The sequence below is a fragment of the Papilio xuthus genome, unplaced genomic scaffold (assembly GCF_000836235.2).
Source record: "Papilio xuthus unplaced genomic scaffold, Pxut_1.1 DF828258.1, whole genome shotgun sequence".
Taxonomy (NCBI): domain Eukaryota; kingdom Metazoa; phylum Arthropoda; class Insecta; order Lepidoptera; family Papilionidae; genus Papilio; species Papilio xuthus.
Genome location: NW_013530391.1, coordinates 2,662,039 through 2,685,495, shown reverse-complemented (window position 1 = coordinate 2,685,495; position 23,457 = coordinate 2,662,039). Strand labels below are relative to the sequence as shown.

Sequence of the window (23,457 nt, the reverse complement as noted above, 5' to 3'; positions counted from 1 at the left end):
AAATTTATAAATATATGTACGTGTTTTTATAAGTTGAAATAACATTTCTGACATGTTTTAAATAATAATTGTTCCATTTACATTTTTTGTATGGGCCCAATTGTTATTTGTTCATTTATCACATAAAAATTGTTCAAGAAAGGAAAATTCTAGAAAAATCTGTTTAGAACTTCGCTTACATTAGGTATTATGTAATAATTTGTTTAACTTTAGTTTTATTAAAACATTCGACATTAATCCATGCATTTTACCGTTACTGTGATAAATAAAAAATATATAGAGGTTATGTTGTGGTTAGGTCGTGACGTCATGTGAAGTTACTTCCACAGACTTCTATAGATATCCGCAGGACAGGTTGCTACTTATAAATGACTTGTATCGTGTCGTCCGACTTAAAAACGTCAATTGACGTTACTGTCTGCCAATTCTATCACTATTCTTAGGTCGAGTTTACGCTATCACCTATTATCGTAAGCGCCAATGGCGAAAATCAAATAGGCACAAAATACAACCGCTATAGCCAGTCTATTGGAATCTAGAGGTCAATGGTCTATACCGATTTGTGTACACTCCAAATGTTTCAGTACTGGAACATTCCAATTATTTATCCGTAGTTGTTCTGTTCGTCTTTAAGTTTACTTTCTAAGCTGGTACACATTTTAGGTAGCGATGAAATAGAAACTAGTTTGCATTAAAATATGGGATTCTTTAATGACTTATGACCTAACTTTGTATAATGAGATCGAATATAATTGTTTAATACATTTATTTAAATATTATTGCGAATAAAAAAAAGATTAAATTTGAAATATATGTTCTGTCTATTTCTATGAAGTTAAAATTTTTAATTTTGTTTTCTATATCTCAAGTTTTATGTAGTCATAATTTAGGTCTCATTCATTATAAGTGTGTTTGTATCAGAATGGTGGTTAATAGGTAACGTAGGATTAATTTTTGTTTGTTTCTTTTTACCGATGCACTGTTGCCTTCAGAAATTGACAATACACTTTTATGAGTCTGTTTTAAGTTTACGTATAATCTTATATATAAAATTCTCGTGTCACAATTTTCGTTCCCATACTCCTCCGAAACGGCTTGACCGATTCTTATGAAATTTTGTGAGCATATTGAGTAGGTCTAAGAATCGGCCAACATCTATTTGTCATCCCGCGCGGACGGAGTCGCGGGCGACACATAGTGAAATATCAAAATCAAGACTGCGACATAATTTCGTTAAAAAGCGCACAATGAAAACATTTATCATCTTTAAGACCAAGGCAATTTAACTTAATATAAACCGTAATAAATCATTTGAGAGACCCATAAAGTATAACATTATGTAACCATTCCTAGCTTTTAAATATAATGGTGATAAAATGGCTTGGATTTAGTACTTTAGGATTCTGATTACTTCATTATTATTAATCTACAGTCATTGAGTCTATTCTTTTTTTATCATATTTTATTCATAAGTTTTTTTTTAGCTGTATGTGAATTGGCGCCATAATTTGTGTCAAATTTTTTTCTAGTACGTGTAGTTATTTAGATGTAGTGGACGAAATTGTGATGATTGAATGTGATATGAATTTGAGTGTCTTTTGGTATGTATTATTTTTTTATATAAATGCTAGATATATTCCTATATTTATTAAGTATATATAATAAGCTTAATTACTGTATTTTGTAACCAATGATAAATTAAAATATGGATTCACATATAAATGTTTCATTCACTGCCCACCGACTCCTAATTTGACAGGAAGTTTTTTTTTAAATTGATAGTCTACAGGTAAATAAAGAAAAAAATTAAGTAAATTTAAATAGATTTATTAAAATATAACACCATATAAATAACAACGCATATAATACTGCACCTGACAAAGATATGTTTACAATTTCAATAAAAATATGTGAAACATGAGATTAGATAAAATTATCAGCACTTTTACTAAATAAAATTCAAATTAAAAATGTAAAGTGCTTCAGATGCAAAGTGGAATGAATTTCGTTTCATCGGAATGTATTTGAGTACAAGTTTAAAATAAAAATATCATTCATTGCATTAATACTTTACCAAGAAATTAATTTAATAATCAGATTGCATCTTAAAAAAAAACATAAAAAGGAATTGAGAACCTTCTATTTGAAGTCTAATAAGAAAAAGTTAAAACATTAATAGAAGTTATCAATAAAAAAAACTTTCGCATTGATTTAAAAAAGTATGTATATCTATATATTTGTATAAAACATAGTACCTATATAATGAATACTGAAATAATACATTTTAATAAATATATTTATTTATAACATTTTAATAAAAATCACTAACCATGTGTTAAATATAAAAATAAGGAATGTAAGTTTAATAAGACAAGGTAACAAACAATACTGCATAAATATTACAGTATCAGATCTAGTTTTAATATAAAATATGTTAAGTACATTAATTATAACATTCTGATATATTGGACGGAGTCAATAATAAAGTAATCGAGATGTACCACCTTTGTAGCATTTTTAAAGTCTCTACTCATTAGTAACAATTCTTAATATAATCTCATTTTGTATAATCTATGTCAATATACATTTTTACTTAAATAAAAATAGTTTTAAGACTACAGTATGAATTAAGTACAAAAACAATCACGTGTGTTCATTATTAATATACGTAAATACGTGAAAAAACGTGTCGTAATTATAACGATATAAAAGTTAGCAAACTAAACAATATAATTAAAACTGTAATAAAATAATTACTTTTTATAAATTTTCATAATCATGTAACAAAGGTAAAGTACAGCTACTTTATATTTTTTACCTTTTTACTTTAAAACTTCATATGTATTTTTGACAGTGACTGTACTCAAAGTGATTAGAAAACAGTACAGTCACCGCCATTTACATTTAGAGCCAAACCCAAAAATCAATCTTGAACCATTTACGCTTATCTTCTGTATTTTTAATTAATATTTATGGTCAAATTAATTTTAAGGAGATGACCTAAATATAGTAATATCAAAAACACTCATTTAATTTATATAGTAGAAATAAACCTTGAATTGATAATCGAGTTTGGTCATGAGACAACAAACTTTCACTTTTATAACACTTTCATCACATATTTAACACTTGAAACACAAAACTAAACACATTTAATATTAACTTTAATCACTAGCACATCATTCTTCACAAATCCATTCCTAACCACATCACTGACTAGAGCATACTCGGTATACCCAAAGCCTCTGAGACAGATCTCAGCGGTGGGCTTCCGGAATGCGACCAGAGTGGAGTTGGACATCATTGTATCTCGCTGCGTCCGCTCGGCGTCCAACTGGTTAATCATAGCAAAGGAGATGCGTCCATTAAACGGCCACTCCAAGCAATCGTCATTCTCAGTCTTCATGAGGTGCACGTGCAGAGCGAAGAACAGTGGGTTCTGTGGTGATATGTTTAAACGGACACAGAATCTGGAAGTAGAAAACTTATGTACAGAGTGTCCCAAAATTACACAATAGAGCATTCCTTAGTAGTATTTTAAAAAAATAATTCATTTATGAGCCTCCTAGTTAATTTATAATAATAGAAATAAAATTTGTACAGGATGTTCAAAAAAATGGATACTTAGTAACTTTTTTGAGTAGCCCCATTTATTACAGTATTTCATGCTTCCAAGTCAAAAACACCCACCTGTATCCATTAGGCGAAGTATAAAATCCCGGGCTATAGAGCATCTTATAATTATCTTTGAGCATAGCATCGAGGCGCTGCTGGAAGTTGTCAACTCTCCAGATGTAGTTTCCCGCGCAGTAACGCAGCAACATATCACTATTCTGCTTCATCTTGGCAACAGCCAGCGCTGACAACTGCTTTGTCAAGTTGGCGAGTACTATGTCCTGCTCACGGTTACGTTGTTCTAATACTACCACACGTTCGTACAGAGCTCTGCAAATTAATTAAGTTAAATAAGTGAACATGTTAAGTAAGTTAGTAATAGAAGTAGTAGTCGATTTAGTATCACTGATTACAATGCATTTGAATTAAGAATGAACATAAACCGACGCTATTTATGCGAAAGATCCTAAATTAAGAAAATGGTATAGTCATTTTTACAGATTGCTAATATTGATAAGGTGAATGATTTTTTCTGTCACAAATAAAATCAGCGACCAATACCTTATGAGGGTGCTTGTATTTGTGAGTGGTGCGGCGGAGGCCTGCGCGCCCTCCTTGTCCGGCGCCTCCCACAGATTCATAGCCTCCTGCTCCTTCGTATCAATACTAGCGTTTGATATATCATTGTTGATTTTTATCTCTGAATATGCGTTCATCAGAAACTGTAATAAATCATAGTATTTATCATACTAATATTATAAATGCAAAAGATGGATAGATGAATAGATGTTTGTTTGAAGGTATCTCCAGAACTTAGCTTAAATGATATTGATGAAATTTGGCATAGAGGTAAAACATAGTCTACTTATCAAGTTTTGTTATGTTACTAAGGGATTATAGTAAAAGAGTTTTCATAATCAGTCCAGTAAGTTTTCAGTCAATAGATATGGACAAATAACTTACACTCATATGTTTCTGTACATCATTCTGCAGATGATTATTCATATCCTCCTGGCTCTCAAATGTGTCCTTGCAGCCGACCGCATGGAAGGCGCAGGGTAGTCGCGTTTGCGCTGCTGAAGTATCAGGTTGGTTGTGCTCACACGCTGCGATATGCGCGTCCAGGTCCAACGGGGTCACTTTCACATTACAGCCTACAACAGTGGTAATAAAAAGCAACAGATTCCATTAAATATACCAAGAAATATATAATAAAAACCATGAAGCAGTTTGCCAGATTAAATGATGGCCATTACTTATAGCTTACTTTAAAAAAAATTATATTAATTTGCTATGCTTTATGTTAGACTAGCTATATCCTATATTACCTTTAGCAGCAAATGGGCACGACATTCTTTGTTCCTGTATCTCCCGCTTGGTGTAGTTGTCTGGGAAGATATCCACTTTCATGCTCAGATTGATATTGTCAATGGGACAGTGGCCACTGTTCCTGCGACACAAAAAGACACACAACACTCACACACAGAATCATCTCATGAATTCTTAGTCTGTGGTCATTGACTATACCAGAGTTGCTGCAGATACATTGCTTTTTAAATTATCATAAAATGTCAATATGAAGTTATATATACAAAAACACACCCTGTATCTTCATCTGTAGTAACTTCCACATCTGAAGCATCAGCTAACATCGGCCGACGACTTTGTACCACTGCCATTAAAGAGCTAACATGTGAAAATATCTTTTCCATGTTCGATAAAGCACAAGCAAACCTAACACCATGTCATAAAGTTCAATTTGAAATTATCACTAAAATAAGAGACTAATATATTCGAAACAATTTTCTGTTTTCAGTCCATCTTGAGTTTTAAGATGTGAATGAGAATTTAATCGATTAATTTCACTTAGGTAAAAAATAAATAATAATAACTGAAATTATAAACAAATATTTAGTTTCAAATGTAAATAATAAATACCTTTATTCCTATAATTTAACAACTAGCCAAGGTCAGTATAAGTTATCCATTGTCTAAATTAGACAATGACTTTGAATTCTTGTATTATCATAAACTATTTGTCAAGCAAGCTATAGTCTAGCAATAGGCAGTAAAATAGATTTTCTACAGAAAATCATACAGACTCCACATTAAGAAAAAATAAGGTGATTTTTAAAATCAATTGAAATGTCAATAGGAAAATCACAAAAGTTGCAATTGAATTTACCGTAGCCATGATGTAATGCAACTCTTGCAGAATTTGTGACCACAAGTGGTGATGACGGGATCTCTGAGCCAGTTCAGACAGACCGGACATTCATATCTCGACTCCGGCTGGTTACTGAGCACCGTTTCATTCAATGCTGTGATTCCCATTGGCTGGAAAAGATTTAAAAAAAGGTTAAATTTGTTGAGTTAGAAAATATAATTGTAATGTCAAAAACGCTGCTTATTTTTACAGGTAGAACTTATTTGATGAGAAAATAACGTAATACGACGCGGCTTTACTTTCGTAAACTGGTTGCCCACTTGGGATTTGTATATGTGTTCGTATTCATTGCACTTCCTGGTATATGTTTATGACTGAGATTATAGGGTAAAGAGTCAAATATACAAAATACGTATGTTTTAACACTTTGAAAGTTAATAGGAATATACTTACTGCTATTCCTTCAGACGCACTTTTTGTTTTGTTAGGATCCATTACAATAAAGGGAGTGATTGTATTTTATTTTATTAATACATCGAGTTAATAAAATAAGATATACAAAAATTGTACAAAACTTGAACACAATACGAAATAATAATGTCAAAAATGCCAACTGCCAAAACTGTTATATGTAAATGTCAGTTTGACATTGTTACGGTGTTACCCTCGTTAATTAATTTACCCTAAAAGACAGGCAATTTGCGACATCAAGTATAGTGGTTTGATTCAAAAAATGTAATAACAAGAAACAATCTTTGTATAAAAACCGGAACATAATTCATAATAATTGCTTAACTTCATTAAACTTATTCTTTTTCTTCCAGTGCTTCTTCAGTCTTGAAGGGTGATCGCTAACTTGGAATAAACCTCAATAAATCCAATTATTGTTGTGGCTAAGGTAAGCATTCCAAAGGTTTAGAAGGAACGTCGTACTAACAGAGCAGGAGAGCAGACATACTCGAATATTAAAAAATGTTATTTAATTCAAAATGCCGGTAACGCATCTAGAGTTCGTCTGGTAGTACAGATGACCATTCACGCCGCTCGTGTGTTTGTTTATACCAAACACGGCGGGGGCATGAAGAGTTTACAACCCCGAAATTCCTCAAAATATTTATATTTCTCTTTTTGAGCTTTAGCCAGTACTCCTAAAGCTATTGTTAAGGTTGTTTGTGTTTTAACATTATTGGCATTTTAATATGGCATACTACACTGTTGCTATATAATTCAAGTTAGGTAATTGACAATAATAAGTCAACAGAGCATGTAGCAAGTGATTTGCGAAACGGACTCCACACGTTCTGTCCGCATTGTATTGTATGCTAATGCAAGCTTGGCTTTAATGTATCTTGTATCCGACATCGCCAGACCACTATCGTGTGGAGTGATATTGTATTTACATTTTAAATGACAAAGGTGCAAGTAAGCAAATTGTTGCCATGTTCGACTTAACCTTTTTTTAGGAATTTTCTTCAATATGCTTGCTTTTTGTTATACATTTAACTAAAATTAAATAGAGTTCATGAAATAAAAGCTACCAATCGGTAAAATAAAAAGACGGATATAGGTTTAATCTACAGCTTATAATCATATATCACATGAAACAATTTTCTCAAGAAAGTGATCGTTATTCAAAGCGTGAAGTAGGCAGAGGCTGGCTTTGTATAAAGCCACGTCACTAAAGGATTTCGCTTATGAATCAGTGCTGCTTACGCGAGTTGGCACGACCTGCAAGCCCGGAGAAGGCGCTCGGAATTATAAAGTGTTATAGGCTTATGTAAGACGCTTCCCTGATCTTCATAAGATTGCTCCATAAATACCTGCAGCGAATTTGCTTCAATGACAAAAAAACTTGTATATTGTTATATATAAGTTTTTTTTTCATGATTCATTAGGCAAAGACAGTTTAATTTTTAGTTAATCAGTTTATTTTGCTGCAATTTGTGGAACACATGCATTCCTTTGGAAAAATTATCATACATTTGATTTTTTTCACTACTGACCAAATTAGTTGCGGAATTAATTCTTTTAAGCCCCAGCGAACACCTTAATCTAAGGATTACCGGTGCCATGTTTTGTTTTGCTGTTATTAAGTATCACCATACTACTTGTATAGTGTGTGCCAATAGTTTTACGCTTAAATTGTAAACATGGCGCCTTTAAAGGAAAATTACATCATATAATAGAATACATTATTGTGTTTCGCGTTAATTGAATATTAATATAATGGTTACTGTGTTACTGGAACAGGGCAGAGCACAAAAAGAAAATATTTTACTACGTAATTTACTTGTTATTCTAAACGCGATTCTCTAAATCTAAACGTTTTTGTTGTTATTGTTGTGCACAGAGTATATATTATTTAGGTTGCTTTTTAGGTTCTGTAACAGATTGCCGGGATTATTCTTATACATTTTAAGGTTAGATTTTAACCTAGAAAAGAAGTGCTGTTCAAACTCACATCCGATACATGAAACATGCATGATAATTTAGACAAAAGTTCGCCGTTGGTGATACGAGGTGTTTCACAGAAGAGCGTGGCAAACAGCTGAGAAGTGACATCATTAGAAAATCGCAACAATCAAAAAAGTTAAAGACGAGTTGCAATCATACACTAATATCATAAAAAGATTTGTATTTTTGTATGTAACGAATAAAATCAAAAACTACTGGACTTATTTGAATAGTTCTTTTACCATTAAAAAGCTATATTATCATTGAGTAACAAAGCATATCTTTATTACTAGATATTTTTTAAATTCTGCGCGGAAAAAGTCGCGAGCAAAAGCTAGTTAATCATATTAACATTAATTACATACATTATCCTATAACTATCCCATTATAAAATGTTTATAAGGCTGTATCTTCGTGTCTATGATAATCATAAGTGTGGGGAGTCTACAATTAGGATTTTGTCGGCATAACGTAACATCGCCATGTTTGTTCTGTGATATTTTATTATTAAATTAACAATTGCATGACGGAAGACGTTTCACTATTCCACGTCGGGTTCAATTCAAATGTTAACACATTTCCATTGTAATGTTATGTTACTTTACAACTAATGTTGATTTTCTACTTAGTTAACATCTAACAATACTAAGTAAAGGATGCATAAGAACTCATACGATAGTCATTTAACTCTTTACCATTTTGTGTAGCTAAATCGACGAGCTGAATGGTAATGGAATTTTGGACGTAATTATCTGTAGGGCCGGTTTTAGTATTCACGGCGTCCTGAGAGATTTTTGGGCGCCTCCTTTTTTTGCAGGCGCCCCTTTATATTCGATTTCGGCGCTCTCTTATGCCCGGTGCCCAGGGCGGTCTCCCCATATTGCCGTAACGCCACTATTGATTGTCTGAAAGAATCTTATCTTTATTTTAAAAGTGTAATATTTTGTAAATAGAACGTAATATGGGTCACTTATTTTTTATTGGTATAAGGACAATAGACAAAGTCACGGCGGTCTGTAGGCGTGGGTTTTTGTGCGCTAGGCCGATCAGGGTCGATCAACCTCGTTTAACGGTACAGTCGCGCCGCTTACGACACCGCGTAAAGCGTCAGTCGTTAGGCCGTCTGAGTGTGCCGGCTCTATATTTTTTTTTAATTTCTAACGGTGCTTCTTTATGTTTATAATTTAAATTTAGAACTATGAAATTGATTAGTACAGGCTGGAGAGATTACTTCAAATGCAATGGTATTTCGAACAAATCTTTGTTTAAAACTATTTAAATTATGATTAAAAAATGCAGGAAATATCAAAGAATATAAGGATTTTAGTACAAGTTTACTATGTAGAAAAACATTGCCTTTTAACAAAGTGAAGACACGATGAGCTTATTTGAAACAACATTTATCAGAGATAAAAACCCCGTATAGTTTCCTGTTCCTATCATAGGATTGCTTCATAAAGCATGTCTGTGTAATTGACGTGGACGTCCGCGCTTGTTAGTTCGTAGTTGGATGGTTGCATCGCGGACCGTCGACCATCGGCCGATCGACTCTAGATCTTATCGTTTGATTTGAATAAACGGTAAAATGCATATAAGTTCTTGCTTTACTTGTATCGTTTCCTAGTCTTTTGTTGACTGAAGGGAACTGTTTTTAATTTTTAATGAATTTATCCCAACTCATTGTCACAATTAAAGTCATAGAAAGTCATATATTTATTTTAGTTTTGTTAATATTACATTGTATTTTGTTACGAAGTTTACATTTTGATAAAAAATAAATGTCACTCTTTTAACACATAAAAGAGCATAAAACGTGCGACTTAAAAAAACATTTTTCTTAACATGTTGACGAACAAAATCAACATAATCTGTACGTTTGATATTTGATATGTAAAGTGTACATGAATTATTACGTATACGATACAATGTCTATCGTCTATCTATAACAACTCGACAATTTGTTGTAACCAGGTAGGAAATTAAAGTTTTTTGTAGTACGTTATTTTTTTCATGTATGTTTGCGTTATTAATAAATTTATCTCGGGTATAAAGAGTTGATATGAATAAAATGGTTTCCCACGAATTTATTCAGAGAATGAGCTTAATTTATTCCCATCTATTGTTAAATATAATTAATGTATCAGGCAAGTTAAATTTATAATTATTAATAGCAAATAAGAGGAACAAATACTTAATTAAAATTCCAGACGAATTAATTAATAAATTTACTTCATAATAATGTTATCTGCTGTACTGATCAACCAACCGTAAAAGTGACTGGATTTTAAATTATAAAGAGAATCATTTACAATTTACTGAATAAAATTAATGTAACAGAGAAATCAGTCAAGTTGATATTTATGATAAACAGAGTAAAAATAAAAAAGTAAAGCAATGTCTATCACGACACGTAATATTCAATGCTCTACAACTAGAGTCAAAGCTCAACTCAAAGCGCGCCAGTGTTGTTTGAGACGGCACGCGTGTTGGCGGGGCCCCGTGCCGTTACGATATTTACGCGCGTAATTTTCATTCCTTCGCGGGTACACATATTTACATGATCAATACAAATTATTACAAACATTTTACCATTTTATGTCTTTGAAAGAGATCAATAACATTTTCTTATATTTATCTTTTTTATATTTGGGTAGTGCTGTGTGTATGTTGTGTTATAAAACTATATTTAAATAATGTATAAAATGGTTTAAGTTAATAAATGTGTCACGTAAAAAGTGAGGTATCTTTCTGATAAGTATTCCAGGTAGAGAACCCTTTTTTAAAATGGGAGACAAGTTTTTGTACACATATGCATGCAGTGCTTACATATCTGAATTTTATTTACCATGTATTAAAAGTAGAAATAACATATTTACCTTATAAATATTATAAACAAGAAGAAAAATCAGAACAATGTTCTTGATTTGTGCTACAATGGACAGTGACATATTATAATTTCTTGCATATTTTTATATTATCTTTATATTACTACGTTAATATATTTAATCGCATATTCTTACAGTGTATTTCAATTATATCTTTATTAGAATAAAGACATTGTCTTCACAGTGGGTACAGTCTTTCTTATTTTTAAGGCAATAGCATGGTTTTTCAGCCACATAGAATTTGCCTGCTTTTAATTTTGGCAACATTAAAGCTAGGAAAACTGTATCACTTAACGCAGTTATCTTAATATGCAAGTAAATATTTTGGTATTATTGTTTTCAATGGACAACATACCAGTGGAATTTCTTTGTGTGCGCCTGACTTTAAGAATCACAGACTGAATTTCATGAAATGCCATTAGCAAAAGAATAAAAAGTTAAAAAGTAGATATTCTTTATTTTTCTATTGTGCACTTTTCTGATGTTACTCAATGATAGTGTTCAATATTATTTATTTCATTTTTTGATTAAGTAACACTCTTGTACGTAATTTTACACTTTCAGACTATTTCAGGAAACACAATGAATTATAAAATAAATTGTATTTATTTAGTGACTTCTATAGTATCTTATTGTTAAACGAGCTGAACTTAATACCTTTGTATAATGCAATAAACTGTAATACAACGCCATTTACAAATCTCACAACTATTAAATGTTGTCAATATCTATTCCTACTACTATGTTCTTTATACGTTGCTACCGAGTGCCCTGGAGCTTCTAAGTTAGGGGTGATGTAATTGCTTCTATTATACCATTATTACAAAAAAAACATCCTGTGCTTGTCGTAGGGATGTCAATTAGTTTAACCAAATATGTAACCGTATTAAGCATATTATTCTTAACAAAATTAGGCCTCATGGTAAACGTGACAGACAGAAGCGACTCAAAGTCATTAACATCAAGACTCGAATAACAAAAGGTATTATCCAACTGTTCTTTTGTAAGAGTACAATCGTTATTTAACAGTTGCCACTCGTAAAAAAAAATCTTAACACAGTTTTAGTTGGAATTTAAAATGAGGGAAAGAATTGGCTTTTGCAGCCTCGCGTCCTCTCACTGCGGATTAAATTTTATTTGAGCGCAGTCTTCTCGATTCAGTTGCATTAAATTACTTAAAGAATTTGTTTTACATTTTCTTTTCAATCCGGTGAATCAGATTTTGCAGAAATTAAATAATGCATAAGCAAACCAACTTTGGAGGTAATGGAACCTGCGATATCTTAATCGTGAGACGGCACGCAGTGAAATATTTACTAGTACTTCTGTGAAGGTGCCTAATCTTACTACATCCTCTTCCACCTTACCCATTTCTTTTTTTGTGGTGTGTGCCATGTTGTTCTATCCCCATCTACTTGTATAGCATCTCAAACGATGTAATAAAGTGGTGCTGGACTTCATGTTTTGGTCCATTTAGGACAAAGGTGCACAAAGCGAAGTTACTAAAGTACCGTGGGAAGTGAAACACTAGGACATTTTAAAAGATTGTGTGATCTATCCCACGATATGTTTGACGTAATACTGCTCAGTGCGGCGTGCCCGCTCAGAGAGTGAACGATGACGAAACGAGTAACTTCCGTACCGCACACTCGCAATGAACTTGCGCCTAATTTTATAATTACGTAACATTTATGTAGCATAACGAATTCTTTGTTTTCACATAAAAATGTTTTAATTTGATTTAAAATGCAAAATATTCGTGTTTTCGCTCGTTTGAATTTAAAATGAATTATGTTTTTTTTTGCATGGTTTTCTGTACGAAGTAAGAAAGAGATGATTTTTTTCACTGAGCCATCAAATATACATTTGAAAATTGAGTTATGGGTTCACAAGAAACCTTCAGATAAGTTACCAATATGTAACGCTGTGTTCCAAGTCTTTAATTTTCAGATTGTTGTTTGGCATAGAAGTGAATGGAATTGGAGGCATAGTATTCGATCGATAACTTATAGATATGGTATTTGCACATCTCAGTAAGTGGGCTAGTAATTACTAATAGTTTTGAAATTGTGACGGTAAGTTAGAACGGTAACTGGTGTTCACCGTTAGAGCTGCGGTAATCTGCACAGTTAACCATTATACTGGTATTAGATAAACGCCGGAGAAAAAATAGGAGTTTAATGGGCCGTAACAAGACGCTATGTTCATATTTTATCTTGGTAATATACCGTTGTTTTAAATAAGATTATCAATATTATAATTCAATTCTTTTAGTATTCCTTATTAAGTTTTATAGGTACGGCAATAATAAGGTCTCGAAAATGTCGAATTCGCTATCGATTTGGCGACAGTGATAAAAACAATGATGTGATTTTAAAGCAAATAATCAGTGCAACTAAAAATAAGTGGTCAGTGTGTAGAATTTTATTACAAGACAGACAAAAAGTCAGTTGATATATTTGAATTTAATCAAAATATGGCTCACAACTAAGTTGTTACAATTTTTGGAGTAAAATAGAGTGGCATAGACAAAACAAAATGACAGCGTGGCTATGGTTCGCTGCGCTAGTCTGTGGCTCGCAGGCGGCAGTGCTGCCCCCTCCGTGGGCGGACGCCAAGCGCAACCCCTGCGCTACGCATCCCCGAGGCTGGCTAATGCTGTACTGGCCTGCTGATGGAAAATGCTATACAATTTATAAGGTATGTTATTTACTTGCCCCTTAGCAAACATTAAAAACAAATGACAACGTAACCTCCCATCTCACTTTTCTTTTTAACTTCAACACTACTCTACTTCTTCCGTTTCTCCAACGAAAAGGCTGGCAAAGGGTCAACAACATTCACACTCACAAATCAAACCTAAATATTATATCTATTAGAGATATCTGATCCATTATCGCAATCCTTACATTGCGGCATTATTACTTGTTGGTCATGAAAAGATGAAAGATAAAAATTTTCCACAAAATCCTTGCTTAATCATTTTGAAATATTGTCAACTAATACGCTTTCATTTAAATTAACATATTAAACGTTTAGTTTGAATTGTATTGTAACGTTCGCACAGTAGGCATTATTGGTGTTGCGAAAAAATGTTTTAATAAGATAACCGCAGTGGGTCATAAAGGTGTGTCATAACACAGGTCAGGGTCTTTCACAAGTCCGCATTCGGAACCTCGTCAAACTAGATTTACTGGTATTATTAAACGATTAAAATAGTCATAGATATCCAAACGGTGACGCAAAGGAAATGCACTTAAAGTTTCCCTTGGGTGCTGTATTTAGAATTAAAAGAACTAACAGTGATCATCACCAACCTGCCCTTATCCCTATGGATGGAGGATCGGCACAGTATGTACTACTCCGTACATCTCTATTAGCCATCATATTAAAAGAACTAAAAATGTCCACATAATATGATGATGATGACACGTCCGACAACAGCGAACCCTACTACATCCGATATTGTGACCGGAGATGGCTGACGAATTCGAACTTGATGATAAAGGTCCGGTGACACCGTTCAACCGGTCTAAAGAATCTTACGTGTATAGAAAGATTTAGGACAGAATTTTTAGGGGGAAATTTTTCGTTAAATACTTAGAGGTACTGCTTTCTTGCTTAACAAATGTATTTTGAACATTACATGTCACTTGTTTTTTTATTTAATAACCACAGTTAAGTTTTCGCACATCAAGTAATTTACGACAAGATAATTGTCGATGTATTGCATGTCATATTTTTAGGTTAGTAATCACTTGCAACAACGAAACGAAACCAAAATTACTGTTAGCTACTCGTAACGGGTCAGTGGAACAATACTTTCCAATTAAATACCAATGCGTCTTCACATTTGTAATACTATTATTACAAATGTGAAACTTTGCTTTCTTAGGAAATTATATTCAGATGATCTTTGGTGCTTCCATCATTATCAAAATATTGGCCACAGATATGACCTGTATTTAAAATGCAATAGAGGCGATAATGGCTTGCTACTATTGCATTACATGCTCCTGTCGAGTTCATGGGTTAAGTTATATAACACTGTATAACTTTTATTATGCTGTATAGGATGTTAAAAAACTATACGACAGAAAAAAATACATTTCTAGTTTGTATTCAAATACAAAGTATGTTGCAATTTTAAAGTGCATTACTTAAGTAAGACAAAGTGTCTTTATTTATCTGGTCAAGGTTGTTACGATCTATTCGGTCAATAAGGGACATATTTTTATAGCGTTCTTCAGATGTTTACGTACCGCGTTTCTTATGAAAACATATATAAAGAAAGCATAAAATATAATATACGAATATAAATGTTTACTTATCTTTTATAAAAGTTGTAGTAAAATTGATAATGAATTTAATCAATGTAAATTGTGATCACACAAAGACATTATTGTACTTGTTTATATCAAAGTATTATTAAGTTAACAGTGACAATTGCACTTCCTATTTTAGGTATCATGAATAACATTGTTTTCGATAATATTATTAATAAAATATTAAGATCAAAAATAAATATTATCTTTGTTCGTTAATCCACTCATGTGGGGTTAACGCACTAGTTTTCGACCTCCAGATATCTAGCTTCCGTATTTCATTCCGATATAACTATAAATCCAAGATAATAATTTATCATTTACTACTTACCTTTATCGAAATCTTAAAAAATATCGACATAAACAACTGGATGGGAAAAGCACAATGTAGACCTACGTGGAGAAATTTACTAGATAAGGTTAGGTTCGATCCGCGGCTCTAGCACTTTAGATTATGATGATTTGTCTTTATACAACTAAGGGAGTGCCTTAGTGTTGAATTTGAGATATCTACGCTAATCTTTTTCAAGTAAACATTAAATTATCGGTGCTTTGAGGGATAGTTTATTTCGATGTGCAGACAATTGTTACAGCTAGTAACAAAGTACAGATTCAAGTATGAAAGGCGATTGTGCAATCTCAAATTTGCCAGTGAGATCGAATACGGAACAGGAAACGTAATCTGTCTTGGATTTAGGACAAAATACTTTGTATACAAGGGGCAACTGTCTCATAAATTTTCTAACCAGATAATATTAGAAATATAATAAACTGCTTTTCTTGCAGTACATAATTGGCAGTGGAAACGATAAATTAGACATGTTTCTGGAAGATAAAAGGTCTTATTCGAGTAACCCTGCAAGAGTTTATATATCGTTGTAGCAAATCAAATAATTTAATTTTAGAATTTCGCCACTATCACTTAGGTCATTTACCTTAGTCCTTATATCCACGTGTTTATCTGCCACATTAGAACATTTGAATGTTAACAACTTACAAGTATAACGTGATCAAGCTCATTAGAATTTAATCCTCGTAGATATCTGTAAATAAAGATTATATCAGACGGGAATCACGTCCAGGGGCGCATTTGAGTCTTATTTCTGAAAAGACTGCAGCACAAGGAAAAATAAACTTTATTGTCTAGTAATAATGTAGAAAATATGTTTGCCCTTATATGCACATTTTATTAAACCAACTGCTTTATACGCCACAAACATGTTGAATTAAAGTATGTTGGCTGGCCGCGAGCACAATGAGAATGCACTATTACGTATTAACTGTTATATTTAAATTGATAATAACTGCAGCGGTTTAGTAGAAGTTTATTGTTTGTACATAAATTATTAATAACGAGAAAAACATATAGAGAATAAAAGTAGAACATTGTATTTATTATAATACTTACAAACCAGAAAAACGGAACACAGGATAGGAACAAAAGTAACCTATTTATACTTATTCTTCTGTGCGGGATGGTGCCCCAAACCTAGTCCCAATACCCTTCTGATTATTATTTTATATGCCGTTTTGTTTATCTCCTAACTTTCTCTGGAGTCAGAGTTTAACAATCTTACCATCAACCATTCCAGAAAGGCTACCCATGTTCGGAGACGCAGGAGCTGAGTCCAGGGCGATGGGGCGGGCGCACTGTGGCGGAGTGCAAGTGTCCGCCGGGTACAGCACAACTGCCGCTATCCAACGTCTGCCACAAGCTGTTCGAGCGCGGACCCTGCCGGCCTGGGGAGTACTTCGCACCAGTGGAAGAGACATTCAACAAGCGCGGGTAGGTAAGCATCAGAATAAGTTACAGCAATTATGCTTTAAATAGAATACAGAAATAAAAGAAAAATTCATGTAACCCAGAAATATTTTTTTTCACTGATTTCACTGTGAGATATGAATAGACTGATAAAATGTTTGCATACGAGACAATCGAAGGGTTCATAAAAAGTATAGCCGTGACTTGTGCAATCCGATTGGCAACAGATCGTGCGAACCGCATAGCGTTATAGATACCTTGTACGAAATCCCCATATTGAGCAAGCGGTGTGTCACGGTTAACGTAACGTAGAGTAGCGTATAGCTTTAGCCAACGGACTTCCATTGCTCAATGCAGGCCATCCATGAATCATCCTAGAGACCACTTCTTTGCCATCCTCATCTAGTTGGATTACAAAACTTTGACCTTGAAGGTTAAAACACTACACGGTTCTTACACGCTCAGAAATTGTTAGCTGAACGAGAAGGCACACGTAAATGTTGCGATTTTAACTTTATATTAATAAGCGTAACCTATTGAATTGATGATTTGTTGTGATATGACGTGACGAGCCCTAATTGCCGTGTCTTAACTGATACACTTTTTCTATGTTTTTGAAGGGTGCGGCAGGGCATGTGCGTGCGGCCGCAGCAGTGCGCGGACTCGACACTGCTGTACTGGCCGGCGGACGGCCGCTGCTATCACCGACTCACGCAGGGCCCATGCTACCCTGGTACTATCCTAGACATCGGTACTGATGGGTTAGCTAACTGCACCGTAAGTCATCTAATTTTGAACCTCATCCGATAGAACATAAGTAAACAAATGAAAAAAGTAAAAATAATATACACTCTGCCGACATTCCATTGGAAAGTACAGGGAAGGGAGATGATGTCAACCAAACCTGACTAAATGCTGTAATGATTATAATTAAGACCATGGTCTTGATAAATCGTTCAGGTATTATATAATAGATTTTTAAATCGACTTCATTAGTGAGTAGATGAATAATGATCTAAAATGCTAAAATAGTTTGTAAATAATTGATCTTTAACTATGAATTTGTTACTTCCAGTGCGAGTCCGGCGGTCCAAACTTCTGGTCGGAGGATGGCGGCTGCTACGCACACTACACGCGTGGCCCGTGCGAGCGCGGTCAGCTGTTCCTGCCCGGCGGTAGATGCGGCTGCGACACCTACCTGCCGCACTATCACAACGATACTGCTGCTTGTTATGAGCTAGGTAAGCTATTACAATCAGGTGCTAGTTTGCACTGGGCCAGAGTGGCTACTAAGGCCTAGTCACTCCTAAATTTTGTATTCTCTGAGTCCCACGACGCATAAGGAGCTGACGACGACGAAAGGATTTCTTAAGTAACTAACGACTCTTATTATTGTAGCTATCCCAACAGCTGACAGAGTTAGAAGTGTTAGTTTACACGTTTTGTAAAATGATTTTTGGCTATATGATTGCAGATACGCTGGGACCGTGCACGAAGGGGCACGTGTTCACAATAGCAGAAGTATCGGAGCAGGGCTCGCGCGCTGAGTGCCGCTGCAAGTCGTTCCACGCGCGCGCCTTCGATGGCTCCTGCTACCGACTGTACACGCGCGGGCCATGCAAGAACGACGAGATGATCGCTAGGGGAGGACGGTGTACTAAGGTAATCATTTTTAAGACAGCTGATGTCAGTAGATTATTTGTACCGAAAGTTAAGGAAAGGAACGTTAGGAGTAAAAGGGATTTTACTCATTTCTCTGAATACAGATGCATAAAATTCACTTGCAGTCTTCTGTTGTAATTTAACATATCTTGTAATTCATATCCATATCAAATGTGTAGGTCCCTTGTGGGCGTGGTCGCCTGTATGTACCAGAGCGGCGGCGCTGCTACAGGCCGGGCGCGGGCGAGCCGTGTGCGCCGGGTGAGGTGCTCGCCTTCGATTTCGAGGCGCGCCCCGCGCTCGATGGGCTCAGCCACAACGGCGTCTGCGTTTGCGGCGCCGGTATATGTGCCAGTCGAGAGGTAACACAATATTGTATTAAATGTCCGAAACTCATGTTTTTTTAACAAGTAAAAGAAGATTATCAACTTATATGCATAATTTTTCGAAGCCACAACCTCGTACCGTTTCACACTTAACGAAAAAAGGACTTATAAATGCTACTAATCTGTGGTACTAAATTTTGTACTGAATATAATACATTTGATTGTAGATTGTCTTCCCTATATGTTGCTATGTCTTACTTCTTATTAATATTATTAATGCGAATTTTTAGATGGATGGATGTTTGTTTAAAGCTATCTCCGGAACAGCTGAAAGGATCTCGCTGTAATTTGATATATAGAACATAGTCTAGAATATCACATAGGCATATTAAGTTTATTTTTACTTTCGAGTGAATGGAGTCACGGTCGACAGCTAGTTAGTCTATACATCTCTTTGACATTTGATTTATATTTTCCAGGTTGCATCTTGTTCATCGCGCAAAGGTGCTGTTACATACAACAATGCGTGTCACTTGTTGCACACACAGGGTCCATGTGCAGCTGACTCCTGGCTGGTGTGGAGAGAAGGTCATGCCAAATGTGAATGTAGACCCAACCAAACATGTGACAGCTGACATTGGACTGTTTAAAATAGAAAATGATCTCGTCGTTAAGTTATATGAGTTATAAATATTTATAGTAAATTGTGTTAATTCCTTGATGTCTTTTGTTCGGAATAAGACTTGATTGTAAGGTCTAAACATATTATAAGCATAATATAAGTCTAGATCTAGTAATTTTAGTAAGTATATACAAAATACAGTATTTTTTTGAACTACATTTTTATATTTATGTTATTGTAACGTGAAACATTAAAATAAAGTGATGCGGTTTTTTTAATTTTATTTTATTTCAACAAAGATCCAGATGGTTTGAATATAATTTGACTACAATATGAAGTAAAGTGAATTTAAGATAATCTTGATAATATTCTACTTATGTAGCCCTGTTTGTTTTCTTAGTAATTTTAAATATAATAGGATTTGCGCGTGTGGATACTGACAAATATATTATGTCCTGGATATAGGGGGTTTTATAAATAAAAATCGAGCATCACAATTATACACTCACTGTAGTACTCCAAAAATTAAAATGTTATAGTAAAATATAATACATGTTTTAATAAGTAACTACTTTTGAAGGTGGTTCATTAACATGGATACAAAAAAATAACTTTTTCCAAGAAATCCATGGCTTCGGAGATCTTTTTTAATAATGGAATACTTTTTTATAATTTTGTGAATGACGTATAAAATATTTGACATAATAGCCGACTCTTGGTTGTCGTTTTATAATATTAATAATTATTTTACTTTGATGCATCTTAATTTAAGACACTGAAATGCAATTTGGGAAACGACAGTTAAATAAAGATACATAGAGTGTATCAATTTTCCCGAAGCGAACCATTTTTCAAGGCTTTTTATTGCGACGTCAATACAATAACGTCGAGCTGGAAAAATTCGTTTTTTTCGATGTCGGCCAAAGCTTTTAGAGGGTTATTTTTACTTTTTTTTTGAATGTAAACGGTGTACAGTGTCCGAATAAGTGCCGGCCTGAAATGTATTTTATCGCTGCGGCATCCGACCGCGCGATATGAGCTTCAAATTTAACTTTCCGCTTTTACGCAAACTAATAGAAAATATTATTGTTTGAAAGTAAATGGTGTGTTAAAATTAATTAATAATAGCATTTTAATCTAACTAATATTGTAAATGCGAATATTCAGATGGATGGATGGATGGATGGATGTTTGTTTGAAGATATCTCCAGAACGGATGAACGGATCTCTAAGAAATTTAGCATACATAGTCAGCAAGAACACATAGGCTAATTATATTTTTTTATTCTATTAGTTTTTTAAATATAACTTTTTTATCGCACGATCATAGAGGATTCGAATCAAGGTACTTTGGGATACGTTAAATAAAACCTTTATTGATACATCCTCTTTTGCGAGGAAATAAAAGTAAAGTAGTATAATATTGTTGAAATGTCCAAGACTGCAGAGAGAGGGCACGTATTGGATACAACAACTTAGCACACCTCCGGGACTAATCTGTGTGAAATTGTTGCTGCAACATTTATTGTAACTGTACTGTCGGGAGGCAGGAGACTCGCTGGAGACTTTAGATTCAGAGACAATATGGAATACAAGTGTAAAAGATAAATAATTTACGACTAATTAGACGTTATATATCTAACAAAACATTAAGGTTTGTAAGACCTTAAAAATAAGACCAGAAAGCTTATAAGTTAAATTCATAGTCAATTTGGTCCTTCGAGTCGGAACACTTTTGAAGCAAAAATTAAAATTGATTGAAATATTTCAGTATTAACCAGATAAATAATTTGTCATAATTCATAAATTATTGAAGAGCACTTTATAGAAATAATTCAAAGGTTTGGTACCTTTCATTTGTTTCGGTCGTATGGTTAGAAAAAATAAAAAAAATCTTTGACAATTTGATAGTGGACGAATTTCCATTGTCCAACATGTCAGCTTTCAATTCTTTCTTTTCAGAGCAATGATGGCGAATAAAAATTGTAGTTCACCGATGTCTATATTATTTTACTAAAACTAAAATTGCATGAAAAAACCTTTGGCGTTAGTTGTTAATACAAATCTATAATTTAATTTGAGTCCCAAAATTATACTCGTAACATGTTTAAGGTTTGTTATAGGTTTTAATAACAAATTTTGTGGCGATGGGCCAAAAATTACTCTCCCTTAAAATAAATTCGATTTACTTTTCTTTCTATTCCATTCGGTTTGAGAATTTTCTAGTTCTTGGGGTTTTATCATGAATTACTTACTACTTAATTATTTAATTACATGAGGGACAGATTGGCATCAGTCTTTCCCTTCAAGGATGGGGATTTGACGGAGGAAGTGACGCATTGGAAAGGGAAATATTTTTATTCTTGCCTTCCTTCCGCCGTTGATTAAAGTTAGGTAACGCATCTGCAATCGCGGATGTCGCTTCGCCATTTCGGCGAATTCAGGTGACCACATGACGTTTGTCACCTTATAATATAAAAAAAAATCTTTGAAAATATGATAAAACGGTTTTTTTTTATTGTTTAAATTAGTACGATATATTTTGACGATAGAAAGTCAGGAACAACTCAGACAACAAAGAACACTCAGACGAATTTTGACACAACTTTCACGTTCACAATTCAATGAACGCGAATAAAGTCATCGGGAACATGTCCGTCCATGCAATAACGACCGGTGGGATTTTTTAGTTTTTGTTTTTGTTTTCAGGTAAAGCTTTTACTCCATATCTGTTTTTTAAATGTAAACGCAAAACTGTTTCCATAGGCTTACTAATAGCATTTGACAGGCCGAAAAAATACAAAAAAAACTGAAACTGTTTAAATTATGAAACTTTGTTCTATAACATTAAATTAAAAAAAAAACATAATTAATAGGAATTAATAGGAATTAATAGACAGAAGAGAAAGATACATAAATAGGCATTTGATAATGAATTAAGAAGATTATAGAAAGACAGCTACGCACGATAGAAGTTTTATTCTTTGGCCATTTTTTCAGAATGACACTTTCTAGACAATTGGTACTTCTAGAATTCATCTTAATTCTACCATTGGACCTTTTCTTTGTTCCCCGGTGGATTTCCTTAAGTTGGTAACAATCATGTACCTTTTTTATACAGACGATTTTAACAAAAAATAATACGTTAAATTCGCTCACTGCATATCGTATCGAATATTTTTATTACTATCACGGCTTACACTTGTTGGGTTAAATTACGTGAGATATTTTTAAACCATTTCAAAATAAAGCCTGCAAAATGTTCGCATAAATTTGTAGACATTTTGACTTCTGAGTAACGTTTATTGTTGTTCATGAGGAAAGTAAAACTTTTAAAATAACTTTATTTTCTTAGTAAATTAATGTAACGGTACGCCTTATTACCGTGAAAAGTATAACTCGCTGAAAGAATTTCGCTTTGAAGTTATTAAAAAGTTTCTTAACAAGTCAGAGTCCATTCAAACTGTCCGTTTTGCTTTAAGAATTTTTTTTTACGAGTTTAAAGAATCTTGATAATACGTTAAATTAATTTGAAAATTTATAAATACAATATATTGCATTTATTTTTATCAAAATTCAATTGATTTCAGGTCAACTAACGCCATTAATAAACAAAATAGTCGTCTTGAATTTTATCTA

The 23,457-nt window shown here is 33.6% G+C and overlaps 2 protein-coding genes across 2 annotated transcripts; one reads left to right on the top strand and one right to left on the bottom strand.

Annotated features, from left to right (window-relative positions):
• Window positions 1-2,768: 2,768 nt before the first annotated feature.
• Window positions 2,769-6,361, bottom strand: LOC106113379 (TNF receptor-associated factor 6). Its single transcript, XM_013306108.1, has 7 exons — window positions 6,236-6,361; window positions 5,801-5,952; window positions 4,944-5,065; window positions 4,579-4,769; window positions 4,177-4,337; window positions 3,691-3,945; window positions 2,769-3,470 (listed from the first exon to the last, which is right to left on the bottom strand). The coding sequence occupies exons 1-7, from the start codon at window positions 6,275-6,277 to the stop codon at window positions 3,143-3,145; spliced, it is 1,251 nt and encodes a 416-aa protein (XP_013161562.1). The 5' UTR covers window positions 6,278-6,361; the 3' UTR covers window positions 2,769-3,142.
• A 7,064-nt stretch (window positions 6,362-13,425) lies between these two features.
• On the top strand, window positions 13,426-19,996 carry LOC106113408 (uncharacterized). The gene is made up of 7 exons (XM_013306147.1): window positions 13,426-13,821; window positions 17,039-17,232; window positions 17,829-17,985; window positions 18,284-18,449; window positions 18,683-18,870; window positions 19,050-19,232; window positions 19,676-19,996. The coding sequence occupies exons 1-7, from the start codon at window positions 13,660-13,662 to the stop codon at window positions 19,829-19,831; spliced, it is 1,206 nt and encodes a 401-aa protein (XP_013161601.1). The 5' UTR covers window positions 13,426-13,659; the 3' UTR covers window positions 19,832-19,996.
• Window positions 19,997-23,457: the final 3,461 nt, after the last annotated feature.